General features: G+C 56.3%; 3 protein-coding genes across 8 annotated transcripts in view; 2 read left to right on the forward strand and 1 right to left on the reverse strand.

The window, feature by feature from the left end:
• Positions 1 to 6,901, forward strand: RNF215 (ring finger protein 215). Its single transcript, XM_044243929.1, has 9 exons — positions 1 to 342; positions 613 to 756; positions 1,190 to 1,261; positions 1,342 to 1,427; positions 1,847 to 2,003; positions 5,339 to 5,458; positions 5,534 to 5,677; positions 5,910 to 6,012; positions 6,104 to 6,901. The coding sequence occupies exons 1-9, from the start codon at positions 58 to 60 to the stop codon at positions 6,124 to 6,126; spliced, it is 1,134 nt and encodes a 377-aa protein (XP_044099864.1). The 5' UTR covers positions 1 to 57; the 3' UTR covers positions 6,127 to 6,901.
• On the reverse strand, positions 6,880 to 23,276 carry CCDC157 (coiled-coil domain containing 157). Of its 6 annotated transcripts, none has more exons than XM_044243924.1 (13): positions 22,911 to 23,276; positions 20,338 to 20,490; positions 20,090 to 20,147; positions 17,243 to 17,501; positions 14,884 to 15,055; positions 13,532 to 14,177; positions 12,749 to 12,826; positions 12,217 to 12,407; positions 10,830 to 11,006; positions 10,521 to 10,689; positions 9,391 to 9,530; positions 8,897 to 8,985; positions 6,880 to 8,807 (listed from the first exon to the last, which is right to left on the reverse strand). In XM_044243924.1, exons 4-13 carry the CDS (start codon positions 17,488 to 17,490, stop codon positions 8,558 to 8,560), a joined length of 2,160 nt encoding a protein of 719 aa, XP_044099859.1. In that variant the 5' UTR covers positions 17,491 to 17,501; positions 20,090 to 20,147; positions 20,338 to 20,490; positions 22,911 to 23,276; the 3' UTR covers positions 6,880 to 8,557. The 6 variants fall into 6 exon arrangements, with proteins under 6 accessions (XP_044099859.1, XP_044099857.1, XP_044099858.1 ...); XM_044243922.1 differs by having other exon boundaries at positions 20,032 to 20,147; XM_044243923.1 differs by lacking the exon at positions 20,338 to 20,490 and having other exon boundaries at positions 20,032 to 20,147.
• The window catches only part of SF3A1 (splicing factor 3a subunit 1), a 20,070-nt gene continuing 18,096 nt past the window's right edge, over positions 23,238 to 25,211 (forward strand). The window contains exon 1 of the mRNA XM_044243921.1: positions 23,238 to 23,389. Coding sequence (XP_044099856.1) covers positions 23,327 to 23,389 — 63 coding nt within the window. The 5' untranslated portion in view covers positions 23,238 to 23,326. The remainder of the gene's footprint in view (positions 23,390 to 25,211) is intronic.

The raw sequence follows: 25,211 nt of genomic DNA on the forward strand, positions 1-25,211 counted from the left end.
TCCCCCGAGCGCCAGGACCCCTGGCACCCGTGTCTCCTCTACTCGCCAGGTCCAGCCATGGGCCCCGCTGCTCGCCCTCCGCTGAGGTCGCCCCCGCCGCCTCCTCCGCCGCCGCCGTCGCCACTGCTGCTGCTGCTGCCCCTGCTGCCGCTCTGGCTGGGCCTGGCGGGACCCGGGGCCGCGGCGGACTGCGGCGAGCCTGAGGCCGGGGCGGGGCGGGGCGGGGCCCGCGCCGTACGAGTGGACGTGAGGCTGCCGCGGCAGGACGCGCTGGTCCTGGAGGGCGTCAGGATTGGCCCCGAGGTCGACCCCGCACCCGCGCTGGGCGGCCGCCTGCTGCTGGTGAGCGCAGCCGAGCCATCTGGTCCCGGCCCGCCCCGCCCCGCCACGCCGTAGATCCCGCACCCAGATCCGGCCTTTATCCTGGACCAAGCCCTAGGCTCCCAACGCCCTCTCCCCAGGATGCCCAGGCCTCAGACCCCGGCTTCCAAAACCTGAGATCCAGATGCCCTTCCCTTCAAACTTGCTCCCAAACCCTGACCTTACATCGCCTGTGTGTCCAACCCCCCTTCCTCCCCTTCCTCCTTCTGCCTGTGGTCCCTTACCCCACAGATGGACATCGTGGATGCTGAGCAGGAGGTACCCGTAGAAGGCTGGATTGCAGTGGCATACGTGGGCAAGGAGCAGGCAGCCCAGTTGCACCAGGAGAGTCAGGGCAGCGGTCCCCAGGCCTATCCCAAGGCCCTGGTCCAGCAGGTGCAGGGGGTGTATGTGGGGAAGGGGACTGGAGGAAGGTGTTTCAAGGCCAGAGCCAGACTACTAGGTGGGCCTCTAAGGAGCTTGCAGAGAAACCTGGGGCCTGGGTGAGGTGAGGGACCCGAGTTTGGAAAATTGAGACAGTATGGAGTGAAAGCAGAGAGGTGGGAGGTGGCCAGAGTCAGGAAGGTCCAGCAGGCTCTGAGAGTATCAAATGAGGAGTTCCTGCTGAGAGTTGGTGGGCAGGCCTGTCCTACTAGGACCAGGGAAGGCACATAATTGTTTGGATCCTCAGGACATCTGGGGGAAGGAGTGTACAGCTGGTCTGTCCGGAGGAAAACTTTGCAGAGCCAGGAGCTAAGAACTGTGGTCGTGGGTAGTGAGACAGATGTGTGGGCAGGGGTCAGCTAGCTTCTATCTCTGTCCCTCGCAGATGCGGAGGGCACTCTTCCTGGGAGCCTCTGCCCTGCTCCTCCTCATCTTGAACCACAACGTGGTCCGAGAGGTAAACGGGTTCAGGCGTGGGGGTATGCAGGCCAGGGAGGAGGGGACCAACACCGGCTGACCTTGTCTATCCATCTCCAGCTAGATATATCGCAGCTTCTGCTCAGGCCAGTGATTGTCCTCCATTATTCTTCCAATGTCACCAAGCTGTTGGAGGCACTGCTGCAGTGAGTTGGGTTTGGGGCTCCAAAGGACTGGGCTTGGGAACCTGGGTGCTGAGGGGGTCCCTGAATCTGCCATGGTCTCAGGACCAGGGCTTTTCCTGTTAACCTTCAGACTGTAGTCTGGTCTGAAAAATGGGTGAGGGGACTGGAACAAAGAGGCAGCTCTAGGGGCAGAGGGGAATTGGCTTCAGGAAGGAGAGAGCTGGATTCCTGATTGACAGGTTCTTTCCAAGACTTGCAGGCCTCCCTGGTCTGGCTGATGTGAGAAATGGAAGAACCAATAACTAGAAGAGACCTGGGGGCCAAAGCAGAAAGGCTGTGGATGATATGTGGGAGGATCTTTTCCCTACAAGGCTGGGGTGGGTGGGTCATCTCCTGCCAAAAGCCCTTCTCTCTGGCCCCTCTGTGGCTTTCCCTCCCAGGAGGACTCAGGCCACAGCCGAGATCACTAGTGGAGAGTCACTGTCAGCCAACATCGAGTGGAAGCTGACCCTGTGGACTACCTGTGGCCTCTCCAAGGATGGCTACGGAGGATGGCAGGACTTGGTGTGCCTGGGAGGCAGTCGGGCCCAGGAGCAGGTGGGTACCTGGGGGTGCAGCAGGCTCGGGTATGGCTGCACACGTGCCTTGTCTCAGATCCTGTGGCCTCTCCTCACCTTGCTGGCCAGGACCACTTCTTCCACTTCCCAGGGCTGTAATGAGTGCTCATTGACACGGGTGCTCAGTGCAGTGCCTGATGGGGTCATGCATAATCAGTGTTAGTTACTATGGCTATGTTACTCTCCTGCTCAGAAGCCCTCCTTGGCTCCCCATTGCCTGCAGAATAAAGTTCAGACTCCTTAGCCTGGCTTTCACAGCTCTCCTGTTCACTCACTTATCTTTTTTTTTTTCCTAGTCTCTTCCTTATACTCTCACCCTATGCCATTTACTGGCCTTCACACATGCCCTGGCCTCCTGCCACTAGGCCTTGTCTGTGCTTGGCTGCAGGCATGGACACTCTTTTTCTCTGTCTCCATACATCCCTGTCTGCTTGCCTTCTTTGGAAAGCTTCCCTCGCAGCCTCAGCTCACCATTCCTCTCTCCGTCTGAAATCGTCCTTTGTCAGGCCCTTCATAGCGTTCTCAGGACAGTCCGAAGTCTCTAAGTGTTGGGAATGTGACTTTGTTTCCTGAAGTCTGGGGCTGTGTCTTACTAGTCTCTGGATTTCTCAATGCTGGGCATCGAGAAGGTTCGAAGGTATTTTGTCCACAAGCATCTGTGGACAGATGCTCTGTCAGGGCAGGCATGTCCTGTTCTCCTGGTGGGCAGCCTCCGGGGGGGTGTCAGTGGGATTGGGCTGTGTGAGGCAGACTTGCAGCAGCCTTAGCTGAGGGATCTCAGGTTGAGTGTTTAAACTCTGTAGCCTCATGTTCCTCCTTTGTGAACAAGGACAGCACGTGGCCACAGGATCGTCAGGGTGTTGTGTGTGCATGAAGTTCACAGTGGGCACAGAGCAGGTGGGCAGCTTCTACTCTCTGAATGTGTTTGTTATAAATGATGGAATAAATTAGCAATCATCAGATAATCTTTGAGGTCGTAGGACACGTAGGGCTCAGTGAGAAGGGTTGTGGAGGGTCCAGAAAACCTATGGGACCCAGGCACTGTCCTGAAGGGGCTCAAAAACAAGCAGGGAAGGAACTCTCCCTTGAAAAGGCCTCAGCAATTCAGCCTGGACGTCATGTGCTCATTACTATTCGAGCAGCAGGAACTGACCCACAGTTGTGTGAAGGGAGGGGGCAGTGGGACTAGGGGAACAGAAGGGCTTTCTGGAAGAAGAGGGAGCTGCACTGGGTCTTCCCCTGGAGGGCAGCCCACCTAGACGTCTGGGTGGGGCAGGCATTTGGTGAGGGACTGTCAGATGAGAGGGGATGGGCCTGCAGAAAGCCTGGAGCCTGGGGAAGAGTGGGCTGGGGAAGGGGCCTGGGACTGGGAATGCCTGCAGTCTGCAGGCCAGTCTGGCTGGTACAGAGGGCAGAGCTGAGCCTGTCAAGTGCTGGGTAGCCATGATAGCCAAGGTGGCCTAAGGGTGGCTGGGGCCAGCTCTCGGCCCCAGCCCTAGGGCCAGGTCACCATGCTGGTGAGTCTGAACCCAGAGCTACAGCACCTGTGCACCGGAAAGGTCAGAGGGACCCCCTCTCTACCTGCTCACCTGGGGGTCCCACAGATGTGCTGAGCCTGAGAGGACTGGGTCTCTGGCCTGCAGCAGGGTCCCAAGCTGACCATGCCCTGTGCCCACGCAGTGCCCCCAGGGTGCTCCAGATCTCAAAGCTCCAGGTTCTGCCCTGGTGAGCTCACACTATAGTGGCCACTGAGTCCTGCCCCATGTCCGCCTGGCTTCACACAGCCCAGGCCACAAAGGCAGGGCAGTTCTGGCCCTGGGCTCCTGGGTCCCCAAATGGCGAGGTAAAAGGCCATGGCGGTCACTCTGCTGGGGTCAGCACTGAGCAGGGGAGGGGGGACGGGCCCTCCAGGACACAACAGAAGCATCTGAGCTCGGCCTGGGGGCTTGGGGAAGAGCTTCCTGCAGTAGGAGGTACTACCTTCTCCCACTCCTCAGGAAAGATGGGGGTCCAGAGACCAGAGGAGAGAGAGTGAGGAACAGGCAGCTGGAGCTTACGGTCATCTCTTGATTTGTGACACCCTGGCACCCAGCCTCGTCTGGAGTACTCCTCTTAAGAGCCAGTCACTTCTTGGCCCCTCTCCCTTGTAACACTATGGTAGTTGAGCTTCGTTGTTGGCCAGGGAAGAACACGATGGTAGAAAGCTACCAGGAATGCAGAAAGCTTTTAAATGAATGCATTTATTAGTCATGACATGTGCAGAGACCCTGAGAGCTGGTGCGCCTGTTTGGGTGAGCCGGCTGGGTTTTGCTTACTGTGCCACATCATTTCCTGTAGTCAAAGCCCAGCTGCCACACTGCTGTGGGGAGGGAGTAGGGGTAGTTAAGTCAAGGTCAGAGCATGCCCCCCATCCCCAGCCCAGGAACTCTGAGGTTCTGAGGGGCCCTCTCAAGGGCTAAGGGCAGGGCTGATGTGGTTCCTTCCCCCCAGTGGCAGCCTGAGGACCACCGAAGGCAGCGACAGGAAACACACAGTAAAGAGTGTGGGAAGGGCTGGGGGTCGGGGAGAGCTCAGGAGCAGGGGGCATCCAAAGGCATTAGCCCAGGGAAGGGGTGAGGAAGAACTGGGAACACAAGAAAGGACACGGAGCATGGGACCCTGAAAGGACAGGGGTGGGCGATCTAGGGCCTTGCCAGTTGGCCGCTTGAGTTGTTCAGGGTCTCTCCTGAGGGCGGGGATGTTGCAGGGAAGGGGGGCAAGCAGGGGTCCTGGGTGATCAGGTTTGCAGGTGAGATCCTTGTTGCTGTAGGAAGTGGGCTGGTGAGGCTGGAGCAGGGCCCCCAAAGAGCAGAGGAGTGGGATGGAGGGGAGGGGTGCATGGGCCCCCAAAGAGCAAAACCACAGGGGACCACGTGAATGCTCGGCTCAGACGGAAGTGGGTGGGTGATGGCACCCAAGAAAGTAGACCAGGAGAAGTGTGGGGTAGGGATGAGGGTGGGAAAGTGGTAGGGTCCTAGGCTGGGGAGTCTGTGAGGCTGCCAGAGAGAAGCTTCCAAGAATGCAAAAGCTTTTTTCCCAGGAGATGGTCTGGGGGCAGAGGTGGGTCCCCTCAGCAGCTGGACGAGGAGATGTATAGACAGCGGGGACTGACCCTGGGGGCACAGATGGGAGGCCCGCAGGCTTCAGAAGAGGAAGTCAGGAACCTGCAGGGACGCGCTGCCAATGGACCTTATCTGCCTGGTCTTCGGAGTGGACTCACTGGGGGAAGAGCGTAGAGCAGCCCCAGCCTTCCTGACACTCTGCTCCCCTGCCCAGAAGCCCCTGCAGCAGCTGTGGAACGCCATCCTGCTGGTGGCCATGCTCCTGTGCACAGGCCTCGTGGTCCAGGCCCAGCGGCAGGCGGCCAGGCAAAGCCAGCAGGAACCTGGAGGCCAGGTGAGAGCCTGCCCCCGGAAGCCCTGGTGCCCCCAGCCTGGGGCCCGCCTGACTGTGCCTGCCCTCCCCCACCAGGTGGATCTGCTCAAGCTCCGCGTGCTGCGGAGACTGGCATCCCTGAAGACCCGGCGCTGCCGTCTGGGCCGCGCAGTCCAGGGCCCCCCAGAACCAGGTGCTGAGACCTGTGCCGTGTGTTTGGACTACTTCTGCAATAAGCAGGTAGTGCCATGGGCAGAGGCTGACCTGTGATGTCCCTCACTGCTCCGAGACCCCCCAGAACCATTCCTACCAGGCCTTTATCCCACCAGCTCCTACTCTAACTAGGAAAGCACCCACTAGGGGGTGGAGAGGGTGGTGAAAGGCTGCAGGAGTTTCAGTTCCTCCATGCAGGTGGGGCCAGGCATCCCGATGTGGAGGCCTGTGGTCTGAAGTCTCCCCCCACACCCTGCAGTGGCTCCGGGTGCTGCCCTGCAAGCATGAGTTTCACCGAGACTGCGTGGACCCCTGGCTGATGCTCCAGCAGACTTGCCCGCTGTGCAAATTCAATGTCCTGGGTAAGCACCAGGGGTGGGGGCCCTTGGCCAGCCCTCCCTGCTTGCTCCCCACCTGACACCTCCCTCCCGGTGTTTTCTTGCTCCCATGCAGGAAACCGCTACTCAGATGATTAGCTGCCCAAGCTGGGTGTCTGCATGTGGGCAAAGGACCCTCCCACCTGCACCCTGGCCCTAGGCCTGGGCTCCCGGAACAGAACAGCGGGATGGACAGGAAGCCGGTGGGAGGAAGGACAGGGGCCTCCCCTGCTGAGGGGCCAGGCACCCCATCGTATTCATTTTGGGAAGGAGGGACCACACTCCCCAGTCTGAGGATGCAGGATCTGGACCTGCCAACTCAAGAGAAGCCACCTTGGGGCCCTTCTTCTACCATCCTGGAATGTCTGTGTCTGCCCTCCTCGCAGGCAGCTCCTGGGACCCTGGCCTGGGGGAAGAAGCGGGTGGGGCAGCGCAGCTGGTCCCAGGGCTTTGGTGCCTCTCTGACCTGCCTGTCAGGGCATCCCTGGGGACTGAGGCTGTGGTGGCTGGTTGAGTTGTGTGCTTATTTATTGGGCGCTGGGTTGTGAGAGGAGCTATCTGGCCTTGGGGGCATCCCAGCCGGTCTTTCAGGACACATCTTGGTCAAGGCTATGATGTTCAACTGATAACGCCCTCAGCCCTTGGACACAAGGTGCTGCCTGTCCAGCTGGACTCCCTCCCCAGGCCTGGCTGGGACCAGAGGCCTCAGAAGCCATCCAGTCCTGTGCTGCTTGGCCAGGCTACGGGTTGCTGACCAGGGTACTTGAAGCTGCAGGATAAACGTGGTGCATCTTTTAGGGGCAGCTGGGTTTTTTAAGACTTGGGGTAGGGGAGGTTTAATACTGAAGTAAACATGGATATATTTTAACATAAAGAGATCAGATTTGTGTGGATGTCTTAAGACAGAAAAGTCGCCTTGGGCTCTGCTGCCTGTGAGGGGGGATTCTAAGACAGGCTTCAAGATACCCTGCCCCCAGCCCTCATGGACACGCCTTGTTGTAAACCTGCAATGGGGAGTGTAATAGATTTTACCCCCATGATGAGGTTATATGGCAGGGTTGATCTTAAGATAGGGAAAGTATCCAAGAGGGTCTGACCTAACCATGAGAGCCCATTAGAAGCAGAGAGTTTTCACTGGCCCAGTGGAAGAATAGGAAGTCAGAAAGTTGAAGCAAGAAGGGCATTCAGTGTGTGAGAAATTCTCTGTTGCTGACTTGAAGATGGAGGGGGCCACGTGGCAAGGAAGGCAGACACTTCTGAGTGCTAAGAGTGGCCCCTGCTGACAGCAGCCATTGGGGAGATGGACCTCAGTCCTACAGCTGCAAGGATCGGAATTCTGCCAGCGGTCAGAATGAGCCTGGGAGTGGGTCCTTTCCCAGAGCTGTCGGAAAAGAATGTAACCTGGCAGATACTTTGACGTGAGTCTTCTAAGATTCTGAACAGAAAACCCAGATACAGGGCCTGAACTCCTGACCTCCAGAACTGTGAGCAGAGGGGAGATGAGCTGTGATTGGTCCTACCCTGGACTTGGACCCACGTGTCTTGCCTCAGAGACCCCACCCCAAGGGCTGGCTTTCGCCCGTGAGGGCCAGGGCATCCCAGCCTCCCTCCACAACGCCAGGCTCCACAGAAGCTGGAGTTGGGCAGGTAGCGGCCATGCCCATTTAGCTACACACATGGCCCCTCTTGGCCTTTCTTGTAAACTGAGGCACTCTCCCTGCTGGCCTCCTCTCCTGGGGAAGATGTCACAGGAAGCTGGGAGTGCCCACTCTGAGAAGTCCTCAGCAAGGCCTTAGAGCCTGACCCAGGGCAGGCTGGAGGCTTCGTGGAGAGAACTGGACTGTGGGCCCAGCATGGCTGGGTGGCACGAGTGCCAGGGCCCAAGAGACAGGCCTGGGAAATCCAGGGCTTGCTGGGGGTCCTGCTGTCGGGTTAGGTGAGGCCTTGCCCTGCCTTCTAGGGATCCAACCTCCCAGATTTAGAGAAATCCTTTTGACTCACATTTCCTGAAGGTGAAGAGTTTCTTAGTAAAAAGGATAACGGACTTTTTTGGGTCCTTAATGTCCCCATCCTGGGTTCAGAGCTGGGGGTAGGAGGCCCTAGAGCCAGGAACCCCTTCTCTGACTCCTTCCTCACCAGGCCTACCTTGGCAGCTGCTCTCCTTCCCTGACCTACCCCTACCCTGACTCTACTACGCTCCATGGGTAGGGTCACTGAGTCTGTCAACCTTTTGTGCTTGCTCTGGGGATCAAAAGACTACCTTTCACCTGGCCCAGGTGCAAAGCTTCTTGCTGTCCTTTGTGTGCCCTCTTTTCCCACTGTCCTGTCAGGACAGTGTGCTAGGCTTCTGCCAGCAGACGACCTACATGGCTGGGGACTCAGTGGTCCCCACCCAGAATGGGGGAGGAAGGACTCTGCCTCTGACTCAGCCAGTGCTGTGAGGCCAAGGGTGCTGTGGGCAGATGGCAGGGGCTTTATTACATGGAACGGGTTGCCAGCCACATGCCCTCCAGCCCCACCACACGGCAGGCTACATGGGCCGCTCCTGGGGCTGGTATGCAGGGCTGGCCGGGCTCTGGCCTGGTGACAGTCTCCTCCTCAGCCTGGCCAAGGCCCGGATGGGGTTCTGAGCACAGTTGGTTGAATGGGTCATGTCCTCCAGGGAGGACCTGCCAGGCCGACTGCAGGACTGCTGAGGTGGGGATTCCCGGAGCTGGCATGGGAGGGTCCTGCCCATGCTGGCTGTCCTGCTGCTAGGCAGGTGCCGCCTGCCCAGGGGCCTGAGGGAGGACCAGATGACAAGATCTTCCGTGAGTGAGGAGGACCAACCCACCCCCATCTTCCCCACCTCCCTCAAAGCCTTACTCACCCTGGAGAAGCATTCTGGGCCTGGGCTGGGGGCACTGTTCTCTGGATTCCTTGGCTGGGAGGGGCCCAAAGCTGGTCCTGTGGAATCAGCTGCAAAGAAAGTAAATTCAGAAAGGCCCGGGAAATCTCTCTGCACCCTTCAGCAAGGGTGTTCTTGCCATGGAGGAGAAGGGAGGGCTGAAATCCATACCATCAGCCCCCTCCTCTCAGATGCAGGGTTTGGGGAGCCTTTCAGGGCCACCCCAGCTGCAGTTAAGTGTGGGAAGTTTGGCTTTCTGACAAGGTTCCTGGTTGTCCTTAAAGTGAACAAGAGCTAGAAGGGGTAAATGGAAAGGCACCGTACCATTCTCACGCCTGCTTGAAACGTGGAAACCACATGTGATGATGCAGGCTTTCGGTAGGTTCCCAGGGTGGGGTCTGAAGACCTGCTGGGTCAGGGGCCTCCCCCAAGTCCCCAAGAGCCGGCCCTCTCAGGTTGGGAGCCAGGCTGCTCACCTTCAGGCTTCCCTGCTGGGCTACCTCCCGGATTTTGGACAGCATAGACTGGAGCCGCCCATTCTCCTCCTGTAGGACCTGGATGCGGATGTTGTTGGCCTGTACCTGCCTCTCCATGTCATCAGTAACATTGCCGGAGCCTGCAGGGATATACCCTCTGTTACCTCCCCCTGCCAGGGCTGACCCTGGTGCCGAGCAGGGCCCGTGCTCTACCTCCCCCCACCCCCGGCCTCATCATCCTTCTCCTGAGTTCCTGTCCCAGTTTCCTACCCCCTCCCTGCTGGGAGGTGACCACGGCAAGCTGACTGGGACCTCAGGCTCGCTGAAGATGCTGTAACTGGGTAAGAGAGTGAATCCCTTCCAAAGCCGCTTGTTTTCAGAGAGACAGCAAGGTGTCTCAGGCCACACAGCCAGCTCTTTTGTATGAGTCACAGGAACTCAGCAAGCACGTTCTTTCCCACCACTGGGGAGATGGATGCTTGCTTTCTGACTCTGAACCTGAGCAAGTTGCTGCCTGCTGTGGTTCTCGGTCTTGTGGCTTGTGAAAGGGCTGTTACCCATCTTATGGGGCGGAATAAAAGACAATGGAAGGCCCTGGCCCGCTGCGCACAGGACCGATGACTTAGTCCGACAGCCCCGCAAACGGATTCACCCCCCCAGGGATAAGGGCTGACGGCCTCAAAGAACCTAGGTTGCCTGGCATCCAGTTCTCTGCTGAGATGGGTACCTAGTACTCCTGGGGCATGGGGGGCATGACACTGGACACTGGAAAGCTGGGGTGGTGCCCATGGAGCTGGCCCCATGCTGTGGTTTGGGGAGACACCAGGACGGGGGACACCAGGATGTTGAGCAAGGACTGGCATGTGACATGGTGAAGAGCACAGGCTACAGAGGTGGTTAGACCTGCACGAGGATTCAGCATGCGGACAGTGGGCAGTCTCCTTGCCTCTGGGCTTCTGTGTCCCCATCTACAGAGTGGCTAACACACGAAGTGCCTTCCGTGTCCTGGGGACTCAGTAGGGACCGCACTGCAGGCCAGGGAGCTGCAGACTCCAGTGTCTTGCCCAGGTGAGCCCTCAGCTCCCTGTCCAGGCCCCAGTACGCCCTGGTCAGCACCTATGGGCCCCTACTTGGGATCTGGGCCTTGATGGGTCTGTGCAGGTCTGGGAAGGCCACCAGCAGCCGCTCCCGCTCCCTCAGCTCTGTGAGCTCACGTTCCAGCTCTGATATGGTCAGCCGCAGATCCGTCGTGGCCTGCTCCAGGCCTTGCTTCTCCTGTTGCAGGCTCTGCAGCAGCTCCTGGGGCAGGGGGAGGCTCAAGCCTTATGCAACAAATGGCTCCCGGCTCCCCTGGGGACAACCCCTCTCCCCACCAGTCCAGACATGGGACAGGCCCATGTCTGGGAGCCATCCGGCACCCTTACCCTGCCAGCTCCCACCTGCTGGGCCAGGAGCTGGCTCTGCCCCAGCTCCCTCTCGCTCTGTAAGCTCTGCAGCTGCTCCTCCACCTGGGCCCGCTGGGCCTCGGCCTCATCCAGGCTGCCCCGAAGCTCCTCACGCTCTTGGTCCAGGTTGTCCAGCTGCTGTAGCAGGGCTCGCTGTTTGGACTGCAGGGACTGAGGCAGGGTGGGCAGGCAGGGAGGCCATGAGGCCCCCGGGGCAAGGCTCAGCATGGGACAGAAGTGGCCTTGGTATCTCTGACGCGCTCCCTTGTGCCTGTCTGTGTACAAGGGAGGCTGTGCATGCGTGTGCAGCAGAAGGGGCAGAGGGGCCAGTGGTGCAAACCCCTCTGGGCCCCCCAACCCGGTCAGGCCCAGGCCCCCCACTTTGCAGACCCCTGCCACTTTGGAAAGCAATGGATTGACTATCAATCTTGTCCCCTCTTCTTTCCAGTCACAGTCTCCACTGGGGGAGGAATTCTGGGCAATACATTCTCTTTTTCTCCTTAGGTTTCCTGTGTCCCGTCAGCCCACATCACTTGGGATCCACTTTTCCTGACACCCACTGAGTGCAAACCAGGAAAAGCCAGTGCCTGTCTGCTCCGAGTCCCGGCTCTAGCTCCGGCTGGCTGCGAAGCTTTGCGTAATTGCCATAATCTCCCTGAGCCCCAATCTCCTCCTCCATAAAATAGGGACGACGAGACTGTCCAGCTCCTACTGTGGTGATGAGGAATAAGAACAAGGGGGCTACAGAGGCCGAGGCCCAGCCCCTTGTCCACAGCATACATCTGATACCTGGTGACTGTGACCGTTCACAGGGAACTGAGGAAAACACCCGCTTGGGACTGAAAGGCCTTCCCGGCCTGGGCCATAACTACTTCAGGTGGCAGGTCACCTGCTCCCTCAGCCCTACCCTTGAGGGTTTCTGCAGGGCCCCTATGCCCAGGGCACAGCTGTAACCTGGGCCTTGGCTCGCTCTTTGTCATCCCTATCCTTTCTCTGACTGATGGACTCCTCACCAGCCCCTGGCATCCAGTTCAAAGGCCATTCCTTCCCAGAAGCCATCCTGGATTCCCACAGATGTGACTGTCCCTCTGTGGACACCTGTAGCACTTTCCCTGCACCTCCTAGCCATCTGGCAGCAGAGCTGTGGTGACCCAGCTGTTTGTCCTCGCTGGGCGGGGAGCTCCTCCAGAGCAAGGCCACCTTTGGCTGCATCTGTCCCTGGATCGCTGTTTCCCCAGTGCCGGGGGCCCAGGGGAAGGCTCAGGCTCTTGATAAAGATCAAACAAAAGCCTGGGTGTGTGTGTTGCCGGGCAGGTACCCCCCCACCAGTGGGGCTCTCTCTTCCTGCAGCCTATGTCACAGACACCCCTAGGATCCTCACCTCCTGGTGGCGGACCATGCTGTCAACACGGGCCTTCTCCTTGTCCAGCTCGGTGCTGGCCCAGCGGATCTGCTGGCTGGCCCCGTCCAGCCGCCCGGCCAGCAGCTGCACCTGATCCTCCAGCTGCTGCACCTGCCTCTCAGCCTCTGCCCTGCGCTCAGCCTCCTCCTGAAACTGCCGCGCCTTCGTCTCTGCAGGATTGAGTGGGCAGGGGGAGGGGTAGAGCCAGAGAAGCCTGGGTGCGAGTCTCCGTACTGCCCCTGACCCATGATGGGACCTGAGGTAGGGCGGAAGGGGTCACAGCCTGTCTCTGGGCCTCAGTGTCCCCGGCCACAAAATGCTGCTCTGAACCCTTCTGTGAAAACAGAAGGTGCTCTCTGGGTGGGAGGTGGTGGCAGCCCAACTCAGTGTGGCCAGGTGGACCCATCCCTGGGGCTCCTAGAAGCCCGGGGGACAGAGACAGTACCGCTCATCTAGCAGCACCACTGAGCACAGGACATGGAGTACAGGGCCACACAAGGGGGCTCCTCACCCAAGGCCTGCATGGCCTCCTGTTGCTGCTTCAGCTCCCCCTCTAGGGTGGCCACCTTCGTCTTGAGGTCACTTGTTTCTACAGCGGTTGAGAGAGAGAGAAAGAGAGAGAGAGAGAGAGACTCCAATGGGCCTGGCCAGGGCCTTCAGGCCCAGTGCACCCTGCAGCATCATGACAGGCAGTGCTGTATGGAGGGGCTGCCTGGGCCAACTGGAGCTCTACAGAGAGGCCGGGAGGCCTGGACCCCCCTTCCTCCTGCTTCCTATTGGCTGGCTGCCAGGTCTCTGCACTGCTCTGGGCCTCTGTGTCCTCTACAGAGGTGATAGGCTCAGAAAGGACAGTGATCTGCCTAAATCCCTCTGGCCTCCCAACCTCAGTGGGCCCTGGCCTGCTCCTAGTGAGTGTCTTAGCTGTCTCTCTGCCTGGTGGCTTTCATGGACGCCAGAGAGCAGCTCCTCTGGGAAGTCCCCTTTGGGGACACATGGGAGTGAAGAGATGAACCCCCGACCCCCTTGCCCTCTCAGGGGACAACTCTGAGGCACGCGTTCCACACCACCACCAGCTCCAGTGCTCCCCAGGTGGGATGAAGCTCCGGCCGCCTGCAGGGTAACCAGATTGGGGAGCTGCCCACCCTCGGGGCCTCTGACCCCACTCCCCAGCCTGGGTTTCTTCACCCCAGCGGACGTGTCCCTGCAGCCCTATTACGGGGTCTGCCTCCCAGTGAGCCTGTGCTAAGGCTGCGGCAGAGCCCCAGGGCTCAGGGCCCCGCTTCCCAGCACAGACCTGTGAGCAGCTGCTGCCTGTGGCACTCCCACTCCGCCAGTTGCTGTGTGGCCTCCTCCGCCTGTCGCTGCCGCTCCCCCTGCTCCTGCTGCAGTGCCTGCTCCAGCTGGCCCACCTGCTTTTGCAGTCCGTCCTTCTGTCCCTCGGTCTCCTCCAGCTGGGCTCTGAGCGGCCCGACCAGCTGAGTGAGGGCCCCCATGTGCTTAGTGAGGCGTGTCAGGTCTTTGCTCTGCTCGGCTGCCCAGTGGCCCATGGTGGCGGCTGGCAGCGGCCTGAGGCCCATGCTGTCCCGCACCAGCTGCTGGAACTGGCCTAAGGATGAGGGCAGGTTCTGGCTCTGACACAGGCTGATGACCGCCTTGCCCACCTCCCGCAGGCTGCTTTGGACGCTGGTGCATGCATCACAGGGCACAAGGGCTGTCTCCACCGTCTGGGAGTGAATACTCCTGCTGTTCTTGGAAGTGCTGGCTGGACACTGTGGGGAGACTCTGATGGGGAGGCTCTCCGGCTCTTGGCAGGTCTGGGACAAGCGTGGTGTTGGGGAGGGGGGTTTGAGGAACTTGGCAGTCACAAGCTCAGGGCTCCTGGCTGGCTCGCCCTTGGCGGTGGGCTTGGAGGTGAGGTTCTCCCCTTGGTTTACTCTTTTCTGTGGTCAGGAAAAGAAAGGGAAAGCAGATGGAGGAGACAGACCCAGGAGGGGATCAGTTTCCTGGTGAGTATTCTGTACAGCCTCTTCTGATGCTCAGACCCTTAGATGTTAGATATCTGACACCAACGTGAATAGGAGAGAGAACCTTCTTTCTTCACTGCCTCAAATTACCAAGCCTGGGCCAACTCTCTGTTGTTCCTCCTACCCCCCAGGCTCTGTGCCGTTCTGTGCATGGGACAAGGAGTCTAACAGTGAAGCCACAGCTGCTGGTTCCGGGGATTTTGCCCAGTGGACCTGCTTGTTCTCGTGTCACCATAGCTGCTCTCAGTTTTCCGTTCCTCCCCGTTATGGTGATGGTGATCCTTCTCACAGGGATTTGTAAAATTATAGGAGAAGCCATAACAAATGGGGCGAACATTAACAGTATCACCCAACAATGCCCCGAGATGGAGAGACTGTTATTATTCCCACTGTACAGATGAACAAACTGAGGCTCAGGGTAGGCTCAGCATAAACAGCAGATCCTGGGAGCCCAGACATGACCCCCCGAGGCCTGCCTCTGGAGGGGACACCATCTCCTCTGAGCGGTGTGAGCCCAGACAGTGACACTGTCTCTTTCAGGAATTTGGGTGGTTTGCCCACATGGTGTGCCACAAGGCTGGGACTGGGGCAGGGTAGACAGGTGTGAGGGTGACTAACCCACCTGGGGGGCTGCCTGCTGGTAGATCATGCCCAGCCTCAACAGGCTGTTCCAGAAGCGTCGCACCGTGAGCCCCACAGACATGCAGGGCCCCACAGCCCGGGTAGCAGGCACTGTCTGCTCTGAACCGAGGTTCTCCAAGTAGCTCGTGCAGCTCTGAAGCAGCAGCAGGAGCCTGTGGGCAGAGATGGCAGGGTCAGCTAGGGTAGAGCCTGGTGCCAGCACGCCTGTGCACACCACAACTAGCAGCCTCCGGCTCTGGGGACCTCGAGGGCCTTAGAACGTGCTCTGCTGGACCAGCTTCAAACCCAATCCAAGGGGCCACTTCCTCCAGGAAGCCCTCCCTGAGGGCTGAACGTGGGGGCCTTTTCTGGGCCTCCTGGCTATCAGCACTTCAGCCTGGCTGTTCCCCCCCGCCCACAGGGATGCTCTGGCAGACTGGGTCTCGCTTCAGTTGTATTGCGCGTGCTCCGAGTGCGCTGGGTGGGTGGCTGCCTTACGTCAGGTAGCTCAGAGCCTTCTCCTTACAGAGGACAGGGCTGAGACCCTGAGTGGAAGGGCCTGGCAAGCACACAGGCCAGGGGCACCCTGCAGCCTCCGGATTCTAGTCAGGGTCTTCTCCTGCAGGGCAAGCTGCTTCTGTGACATTGGGGACATGAAGATAGCTAGGGGTCTATCCCAACTTCAGTGCTTAAAATTAGAGTTGGGCTGCTCTAAGGAAGACAGGCATTAAAAGGACAAGTTTGAATTTTGCAGGGGAACCAAGCTACCTTATTTTTTTTTTAAAGATTTTATTTATTTATTTGACAGACATAGATTACAAGTAGGCAGAGAGGCAGAGAGAGAGGAGGAAGCAGGCTCCCCACTGCGCAGAGAGCCCCATGCAGGGCTTGATCCCAGGACCCTGAGACCATAACCTGAGCAGAGGCTTTAACCCACTGAGCCACCCAGGTGCCCCGGAACCAAGCTACTTTAAAGGAAGAGGTCTTGTATTTATAGCACATACTGAGCAGGTAAGTGACCTTGCCTTGTTTTGGGGGCAGAGGGGTCATCCTAAACCCACGGGGGGTCTTGGGCAGGCAAAACCTTGCAGGAGGAGACACCAACTGCCTCTCTGAGCTGAGGTGTATTCCTCTGTGAATGGGGACAACTGTGCCTGCCACAGTGCTGGGCAGCTTTAGGGGTGGGGTGGGGTGGGAAAATGCCTGGAAAGAAGTCAGAGCATGGCCTTGACAGAGGGGTGGGGAAAACATGTCAGCAACAGCTTTATAGGGGCGTGGCAAGATTGGGCCTTGATGGCTGATGTAGCTTGGCCAGACCAGGAAGGGATGTGCAGGGGGTTCCTAGCAGATGGCATAGGTAAAAGCAAGGGAGGAGGAAGGTATATTTGGGACACCTGGTTGGCTCAGTTGCTTGGGCATCTGTCTTTGGCTCAGGTCATGATCCTAGGGGTCCTGGGATAGAGTCCCCCCCATGTCTGGCTTCCTGCCCAGGGGGGAGCCTGCCTCTCCCTCTCCCTTAGTCCTCCAGCTCCTCCCCTGTTCATATGCGCTCACTCAAATAAATAAATAAAGTCTTAAAAAAAAAAAAAAAAGAAGGCAGTGTGTTCTGTGCTTATACATGTTTAGCCTCTCACGGGTTCCAAAGAATACTTTCATCCTGAGGGTGCCTCCAGGACTCTAAGTGGTAACCCTAGCTTCTTTTTTTTTTTTTTTTTTTTAAACACTAGTTTCTTTATCCCCAGGCAAGTCATCCCCAAACTATTCTTGCCTATCAGGCCTCCATGACTTCAGTCCATGTACAGTTTTGGCCACAGGGAGCCAGGTGGTGGTTCCCAGGAAGTGGAAGGCTGATGGCCATGTTAAGTTTAACGAGAGTGTTGAAGTGGAGGGGCTACGAGGCAATCTTCGCAACAGGGCCAGAATCTGGAAAAACACATCCTGTGTCTGACCTTGTGACCCACAATGACAATGGGATAGCTCTCAAGAAACCAGGACAAAGGGCCTGGGATGGAAACTCTGAGCAGCAGCTGTGGTGTCCCCGATGCACAGAAGCCCTAAGGAGGTGGCCGACGGAAGCTGGAGAGGTGGCCCTCGGAGCTGCACAGCTGCAGGGAGCAAGAGGGGGGCCCACAGCTCCCCAAAGGTGGACAGGATGGGAAATCACAGCACATGACAGAAGCTGAGATCGCTGTGAGGGCCTTGGGCTGGCCAGCCTCCTGACAGGCGCTCAGTTAAAGGTGATTATTGATATTGATGTGATCCCTGATGGTGGCGGAAGGGGTGGATCCTGAGGCTGGTTTACTGATTTAAGGGGCAGATGCCAGCACTCCAAGATCACTGGGCTTGGTCAAGGCCCTCACCTGTCGATGACCAGCTCCAGCAGAACAGCATGGGACAGCTGCGTGAACTCGGGGTCACCTGGCACGTGGTCATAATGCTCTAACAGGGCCACCATGTCCAGGTCGCAGGCCACACGATCAGGGAACTTCCAGGAGGGGAAGCGCACGGGTCCGGCACGAGAGAACACATCCACGATGGCGCCCTGCAGGTCGGTAAGGTCCTTACGTAGACTGTCCATGCAGGACTGGCTGCCCAGCAGGTGGGCCATCCTCGTGGCTCCTGGTGAGCAGAGAGGATCCTTGTTAGCCAGAGCCATGTGGCTGTTGCTGGAGGAAACTTCCAAAAATCCTGCTCTGCCCAGGGGGTCCTAGGCCAAAAGCCCTACCTAGAGCCTAGGAAAAAGTCTTTCCCGGGCCCAGGCCATGGGTAGTAAAGAGACCTCCCCAGAATCCCACTTGTCCACCCTGCCCCACGTCCACGCTCCCAAGTCCCAGCTCCGTAAGTCAGTCCAAGGCCCTATGTGTGCCAGATCCCTGCTAAAGGCTGGGCAGACAGAGCTATGAATGAGTAGCCACAGTCCTTTTCTCCCTGAGCGAACGAATAGGCAACAGACAACTAAGAGAGAGTTGTAGCTGCAGCATGACAGGAAGTGCTGGATCCTACCCAGCCACCATCATCTCCCACCTGGACCACCGCAGCTGTCTCTGGCGGGGCCACAGGGGTGCCCCCTCCAATGACACACTTCAGCTCTAGAGATTTGGGCCATACCTGATCAGATCGGGTCACACTGGTCAACGCCCCCTCAGGAATCCTAAGGGAGAAAGGCCACCTCTGGCCGCAGTTTTCCCCACAGCCCTCTCTGGTCCCCACACCACCACCCCATACTCTGTATTTCAGCCCCAGTCAGCTCCACCAGCAGCTCAGGTGTAGGCACTCATTTCTGAACCTGGGCCCATCTGTGCACTCTGTCTGAATCATGCTTTCCCCATCCAATTCCCATCATCAGCCTAATTCCTCCCATCCTTTGGGCTTCCTGGATATCACCTCCTCCAAGAAACCTTCCCTGAGCACTCTCCAGGTTGGGCAAGATCATCTCCCTGGGCTTCCCCCATCTGGACCCTGATCCCTCTCTGCTGGAATGGCCTCCACACTCCAGGCCAGGTCCTCAGTTCACTTTAGCCAAGGTGGTGTCCCTGGTATGGCAAGCCTAAGGCCTAGCCCATGGTAGACATTCACTGGCAAGTGAATACTGAGTAATTGACCAGGGAAATGAAAAGAACCCACAAAGAAAAATTTAAATACCTTAACTTTGTCTAAAGGTGTAAGGGAGGAAAACCTGAAAATTTGTCACTCTGGTGACAGGGGCCCTATTATATGTGAATGCAGAGTTCCAGTCCTGCCCTTTCCTGGCTATGTGGCCTCAGGCAAGTCACTATACCCCTATGAACCCTAGCTGTCTCAGCTGTAAGATGGGGACACCATCCCCAAACAGGCTGAGCAGTTGTGAGGTCATTAACCATATCCACGAGTAAAGCGCTTGGTGCATGGCAAGACACGAGTAACAGTTCTCGAGCAATAGTGACATTAGTCTGGTGATTACTGTTATTAGCAGTAATAACAGCAAACACCATCGTTGTCTGCAGCCACTGCCTGCCTTCTGTATGTCCCCTCTTCCCCCTGCAGCTCACACAGAGTGCTTCTCATCCATCTCTGGAGTCCGTGGACCTCTGAAGCCAGTGATTTGGATGAATGGCCCCTGGTCCTTGACTCAGAAGGTGGAAAAGCATGACTGTCCTGACCTCTTCAGTGGCTCATCACAGGCCTTGCCAGTGTGACCCTCTTCTCTCTGTTCAGAGCTGGGCTGCCCTGGTCTCTCCCCGCCCTACAGCAGGGTCTCTTGTTCTCTGTGGCTTTCTCAGCTGCAGAAAGTGCTTCCTTGTACCACAGCTCCTCCCTACAGTGTGGGGGCTGCCTGGGCAGTATTTAGGCCATGGTTGATCTCCCTGAGCCTCAGCAAGTCCAGGCCTGGTGGAGGAATCTCTCTTCCTCCGACCTACTTCCAGCCCAACCTCACTCAGCTCAGAAAAGGGCGCCCCAACTATGTGCAACTGGGCACTTCTTCGGATTCCCTTCTCTACCCCCTATCCAAGCACCTAGGGCTGCCAGTCCCGTGTCCAGACCACACTGAGAACCCACCACTGTGTTCGTCATGCTGTTCCATGCTCCCTCTTCTCCCCAGACCACTGTCACAGCTTCCTGGAGGGGCCACCCTCATCCTTCTGTCCAGCACCACCTCATCCATCTGTATATGGTCAGAGTGATCATTTAAAAGGCAACTCATTCCCCTGCTTCGAGCCCTTGAATGGCTTTTCATAGTATAAACACTGGAATACTTCTCTGGGCTCTGGCCCTGTGTGGTCTGTTCCCACCCCAGCATCTTATCACCCAGAGCGTGCCTTTTCCTCCCCACACTTCTTTCAGACAACGCAGCTCACGCAGGTCCCCAGGCCAGGTGAGTTCACCTGTTACCCCTCTGAGCATTCTGTTCTTTTCCCTTCCAGCATACGCCACACTGGCATTGATGATTATTTGAGTAATTATTTGCAGTTGGCAATCTGCCTCCCTGCAAGCACATGGACTGTCTTTCGCTATGGTATGATCTGGCCATCTGGGCGAAAGAACTTGAGGGCCAGCTGCTGCCCACAGGCCCTGGGACACTCAAAGGCACTAAGGGGTGATTCCTGAAGACTGAGCCGGCTTCTCAGGCCTCTCAGAGGACTGGGCCCTGTCCTCACCTCTGCAAAGGTACCTGCCTGTGAGGCTGGATGTCTGGCCTGTGGGCTCTGGGACTCAGGTCAGAGGCTCACCCAGATGCCTGGTTTCCTGTCTCCAGTGCAGGGCTGGCCTGGAGTCGCTCTTCAGTCCCTGAGAAGGGATGAAAGCAAGAGTGAGTGAGTGTGCTCTCAGGGAAGTTTCCTGGCGGGGCAGGGAGGAGGCTGTACCAGAAGGAGAGGGCCAGAGGGCTGAAGTGAGGGAAAGCTCATGTGGGCTCACCTGTTTTGAGCCTGAGCACAGAGGTGCTTTAATAGTGCTAAGCTCTGACCACAGGACCTACCGTGCACTACTTCCTGAATCTGCCTCCTTTATACAGACGAGGAACCTGAGGCTCTGGAAATTAGGGGATGAAGCCAAGGTCACTCAGGGAGCTAGGGTTCTTGAGTCCAACATCTCTGCTCTGTCTTCAAGCCATGATGCTTCTAGGGCAGCACTGTCCAAAAGGATTATAATGCTAGCTGCACATGGGATTTTAAATTTTCTACTAGCCAAATAAAAAAAGTAAAAAGAAACAGGTAAATTCATTTTAATTAAATATTTTATTTAACCTAATAAACTCTAAATACTATCACTTCAACATGACATCAACATAACACCATTAAGATTATTTTACAGTCTTCTCTACATTCAGTCTCGAAATCCAGTGTCTCTTTGACACCTGCAGCACATCTCAGTTTGGACCAGTCACCATTTTCAAATGCACCACCACATGGATGGCTGGCCACCGTACTGAACAGTGGAGGTGTAGAGGGTCAGATCCTGTGTGTTCAGTAAGCAAATGGTGATTGCGTGCCTTTGGCATCCTGGGCACTACGTCAAGAATAGGGACAGAGAAGGACCCGTGGAGCTCTGTCCCTAGGAGCCACCATTTCCCTCTGAGGATCTCTACTGGTGATAAAGTTCCACCCCCTGGGCAATGAGTCTCCACCCTACAACACTCACAAACACACCCAGGCCCACATCCCCACACACATACTCTGCCGCAGCGATGGACTCTCACGAGATATTGCCACCTGGGAGATTTTATATACCCAAGGAATGAGGCAGAAACCAACGAGAATAACAGACTGAAACATTTTGGTTTTCCTTCCAGGAATGGTAGGGAGGAAAGCAAGCAAGCAAGCAAGCAAGCAAGCAGTGCTGTCCTGGGAGGAGGAATATTCAGGTGGCAAAGCACCTAGGACTTGGGAGCTTATCTGTGAAGACACTGAGAAACACTGGCCTCAGATAATTACAGCTGCCATCTGGGGCCTTGTGAGATCCAACTCCTGTTAGATTCTGGTTCTGAGAAGCAGCCACAAATGCCAAAGCATCAGCAGTATGGAAGAGGAAAACACAACTTTGAAAAATATCCAACGTTACCTTGTGTCATTTCTTCTGAATATTGGGATTTGCCATTATAAACAGGGCTTTGAGAACCACTTTGATGTGTGGCAAGTGAAGGAGCACGTGACGTGGGCTTTCTCTGTAATTCCTGGTTCTTGAGTGGAATCGTGAGCCTGAGGCTGCCAGCCCTGCCCTGACTATTCCTGAGGTCATATGGGTGATAGCACTAATTGAGCCATCACCAATGGAAGGAACAGCAGCTAACTCTGCTGTCTCCCCAGTTCCCTCATGCTCAAGGTGGACTTTTGACTTGCAAAGAAGGGCAGGAGTCTTTCCTCCACTCCCATTCCACATGCAAGCCCCTTCTTACTCTAAGTCCTAGGACTCTCTCCTTTGGTAAAGATTATGCCTACCTCCTGGTCAGTGCCCCAGCTGAGATTCAAGGTCACCACCAGGAAAACACTTTGAAATTCTGAGACCGAGTGAAGACAAAGGAATAGCTGCACTAGTAGAGGAGTAAGAATGGCCTGGGTTTGGATTCTCACGCCACCAACTCTGAACTTCACTGTCCTCATCTGTAAATTACTCACTCTAAGAAATTAGTGATGTAGGGAAGCCTGGATGGATTAGTCGGTTAAGTTCAAGTCATTTTCGCAGGATCCTGGGATGGAGTCCCCAGTCCTGGGATGGGGGTCCTGGGATGGAGTCCAGGGTCCTTGCTTAGTGGGGATTCTGCTTTTCCCTCCGCCTGCCACTCCCCCTGCTTATACTCTCTCTCTCTGACAAATTAATAAAGAAAAACTTAAAAAAAAAAAAAGAAATTAGTGATGTAATGCATATAGTGTTTGGCAGAAGATCTGGCCAGTGTAAATGTTCAATAAATCCTAGCTATCATCATTCTATCGGGACATCTATCATCATTCTATCAGGACATCTATCATTTATGTCGTTGTTATTACAACGACATAAACCAGTTATGGTGTGTGTGTATGTGTGTGTGTGTGTGTGTGTGTGTGTAAAAGAGGGATGGGGTAAGACACTTGGGAGGGCATCTCTTCCTATCCCGCCTCCATTTCACAGGTGAAGAAACAAACTATCCAGGCATGGGCTAAAAACCGGCCTGCAGTCCAGCGCTGGGATGGAGCGGAGACGGAACAAGGAGGACAGGATCTCAGGAGAGGAAATGGGAAGGGCGGGATTCGAGGTGAGCTCGGGGAAGCTAGGGAAGTAGTCAGCAAGAACGCATCTTTGGGAGTGAGGGATGGAGCTTTAAGAAGTCTTGATTCGAGACAGTCCGCGGGGTTTGGGGGCGAGCCTATAGAAAGCAGAGGGTGGACCCTAGAAAAGGCAGTCCTAAAAGAGAATTAGGCCTTGGGACTTGGTTTGGAAAGGGGGTTCAGAAGATGTAGGCGTGAAGCGAAAGAAGAGGAGTTTAAGGGAGGAGGGAAGCGGGACTTTGTGGAAGCAGGCTATAAGGGAAGGGGCTCTCCAAGATGACAGGCCAATAGGAGGGAGAGAGGAACCCACCTTTGGAGTAAAGAAGGGGGCCAGGGCCGTGGGGTGTGTGCGGAGAGCGTCCGGCGAGTGGTATAGAACGTCTCCCCAGTCTCCTGCGTCGCAGCCTCAGCCCTTTCGGTCTGGTGGGCTCTTGGAACTGCCCGCGGCGCGCCAGCGCCTCAGGGCATCCCCCACAAATCCTAGCCCGGTGCCTAGAGCGCTGCCATGGCAACGGCGTCTCGCGCAGAAGGCTCCAGGGAGGGGGCAGGAAGTTGCATCACGAAGAAGGGGTAGTCCCGGAAGTGCGTCAGCCTCCCCTCCTCCGCGACGACTCTGTCGGCCGCCGCCATCTTGGGAGCTTGTCGTGTCCTCCGTGCGGGGAGCTGCTTTGACGCAGCACCGCTCACCTTCAGCGAGGCGGACTGGCAGCCCTGAGCGTCGCAGTCATGCCGGCCGGACCCGTGCAGGCGGTGCCCCCGCCACCGCCCGCGGCCACCGAGCCCAAACAGGTACCGCGACCCCCGCACCTCTACCCAGCCCGATCCTTGGCCTGGGCCCTCCCCTCCGGTGCGGGCGCTCTTCACTTGTGCGGAGGAGGAAGCGGCCGCTTTACGAGGGCTTGGAGGGACTACAAGTCCCAGGAGGCAGCGCGTTTCCCGCTCTGCGCTCTCTTCTGGTAGCAAAAGAAGCGCTCTTGGAACAGTGGTTCTCAAAGTGTGGTCCGCGGACCAACAGCATGAGCATCACCTGGGAGTTAATTAGAAATGCCAGACCTAAATACTTACGCATTTTAACAAGATCTCAAGGTGATTGATTAAAGTTTGAGAAGCACTGATCCAGCCCATCCGTAGGTTTTCTGTGGTTATTGGCCCACCGTCGCCGTCCCCCACCGCCGGCTGCCCAGCCCGCCGGTTTTTGCCCAGTAATCCCTAGTTTCCCAGCCTGTACGGTACGTTTTTGTTAATTCCCAGCATCTGCTCTAAGCTAAACACCGTGCAAGGCTGGTGTTTAGAATGAATGAAGCATACAGTTTAGGGAGGTCACAGTTCTAAGTGGGGAGCCATATAAGTGAACATTCTACAAATGGTTATTGTTTCCATCACCATAAATGATACCAGCCAGCCCTTAAATCAGCTGAGGGGGAAAGAGGTGTGTAAATAATTGCAGTATGTTGTGATAGGCCCTATAAGGATCAGGTACAAAAGAAACTATAAACAACATTTCTTTGATGGTGTGAAGGGGAAATTAAAGTAGGTGAAACCCACATGAGTAATAGGTGAATTGCTTTTAAAAGGATGAATTAGTAGTTTGCCAGACAGGTGATTGGAAAGGTTAACAGCATCTTATATTCATTAAGCAAACGTTTATTGAGCACATATTGTATGGGGACCACTGCTTTGGGTTGGGAATATAGCAGAGTACATGACAGAAGACGTCCATTTTAAGTACATCTGTATCCCTGGCATTTTCCCAGTCACTTGGGGAAAATTGAGGTAATACCAGATAATTACAAAGACACCAGGGTAGGGATCACCTGGTGTCTCTGGTGGAGAGTAAATTAAAAAGTGTTGTTGAAGTTTAGGATTGGGAGAGTGGTAGCAAAAGATGCATTTTGGGGGCGGTTGAACTTTTCTTAGTACACAGTGGGGAAAAAAGGAGGAGTTTGAAGCTGGATAACTGACATCTGTGTTTCAGAAATTCAGGTAGGCAGGTAGTGATGAGAATATATAGGAGCACAGTTACTCAAAAGATGCTGAGCGCCTGCCCTAGATGTGTTGGGGGCAGGGGTGGGACAGACTGGATGGGCAAACGCAAGTCACGCAATGACTGGTGGTGCAGGCTCTTCAGCTCAAGTGATGTGTTGGATTCCTGGTTCTGCCATTTGGGCTAGTTAAGCTTTACGTTCCTCGATTTTGTCACCTGTAAAATGAGGGTAATGAGTATTCACATCATGGGCCTCTCATAAGGGCTGTGGAGTTAATATATTTAAAGTTTTTAGGAAGGTATATGCAACCTGCTGTGTGCTTGATAACTGTTACCATTGGATATGGAGGCCGAGGAAGGGAGAAGAGGGCCATGTTTCTGACTTGGATGACTGAGTGCGTGGTTGGCCGTTGATGAGGAAAGCGGTTTGAGAGAAAAGTGCCCCGGAGCCAGCTCAATCTAGAATTATGTGACACATAACAGTGATCTGAGGCATCATTTTGGGTGGGATTGTTCAGTCCCGAGATGGTAGGGGAAGTAAAGGCCATAGTTGTGAGTGCCCGAGTACAGTGTGAATACTGTGGAGAATAGAAGTTTGGGGAACCCTAACATAGGGCAGGAGGTGAA

Source organism: Neovison vison, chromosome 3 (assembly GCF_020171115.1).
Source record: "Neovison vison isolate M4711 chromosome 3, ASM_NN_V1, whole genome shotgun sequence".
Lineage (NCBI taxonomy): Eukaryota > Metazoa > Chordata > Mammalia > Carnivora > Mustelidae > Neogale > Neogale vison.

Coding starts and splice junctions, on each gene's coding strand:
- RNF215 (XM_044243929.1), top strand. CDS start 58: ATGGGCCCCGCTGCTCGCCCTCCGCTGAGGTCGCCCCCGCCGCCTCCT. Junction 343..612: donor TGGGCGGCCGCCTGCTGCTG/GTGAGCGCAGCC, acceptor CTTACCCCACAG/ATGGACATCGTGGATGCTGA. Junction 6,013..6,103: donor GTGCAAATTCAATGTCCTGG/GTAAGCACCAGG, acceptor GCTCCCATGCAG/GAAACCGCTACTCAGATGAT.
- CCDC157 (XM_044243925.1), bottom strand. CDS start 17,490: ATGGCCCACCTGCTGGGCAGCCAGTCCTGCATGGACAGTCTACGTAAG. Junction 12,827..13,531: donor CAGGCAGCAGCTGCTCACAG/GTCTGTGCTGGG, acceptor CAACCGCTGTAG/AAACAAGTGACCTCAAGACG. Junction 11,007..12,216: donor GCATGGTCCGCCACCAGGAG/GTGAGGATCCTA, acceptor ACCCTGCCTCAG/TCCCTGCAGTCCAAACAGCG.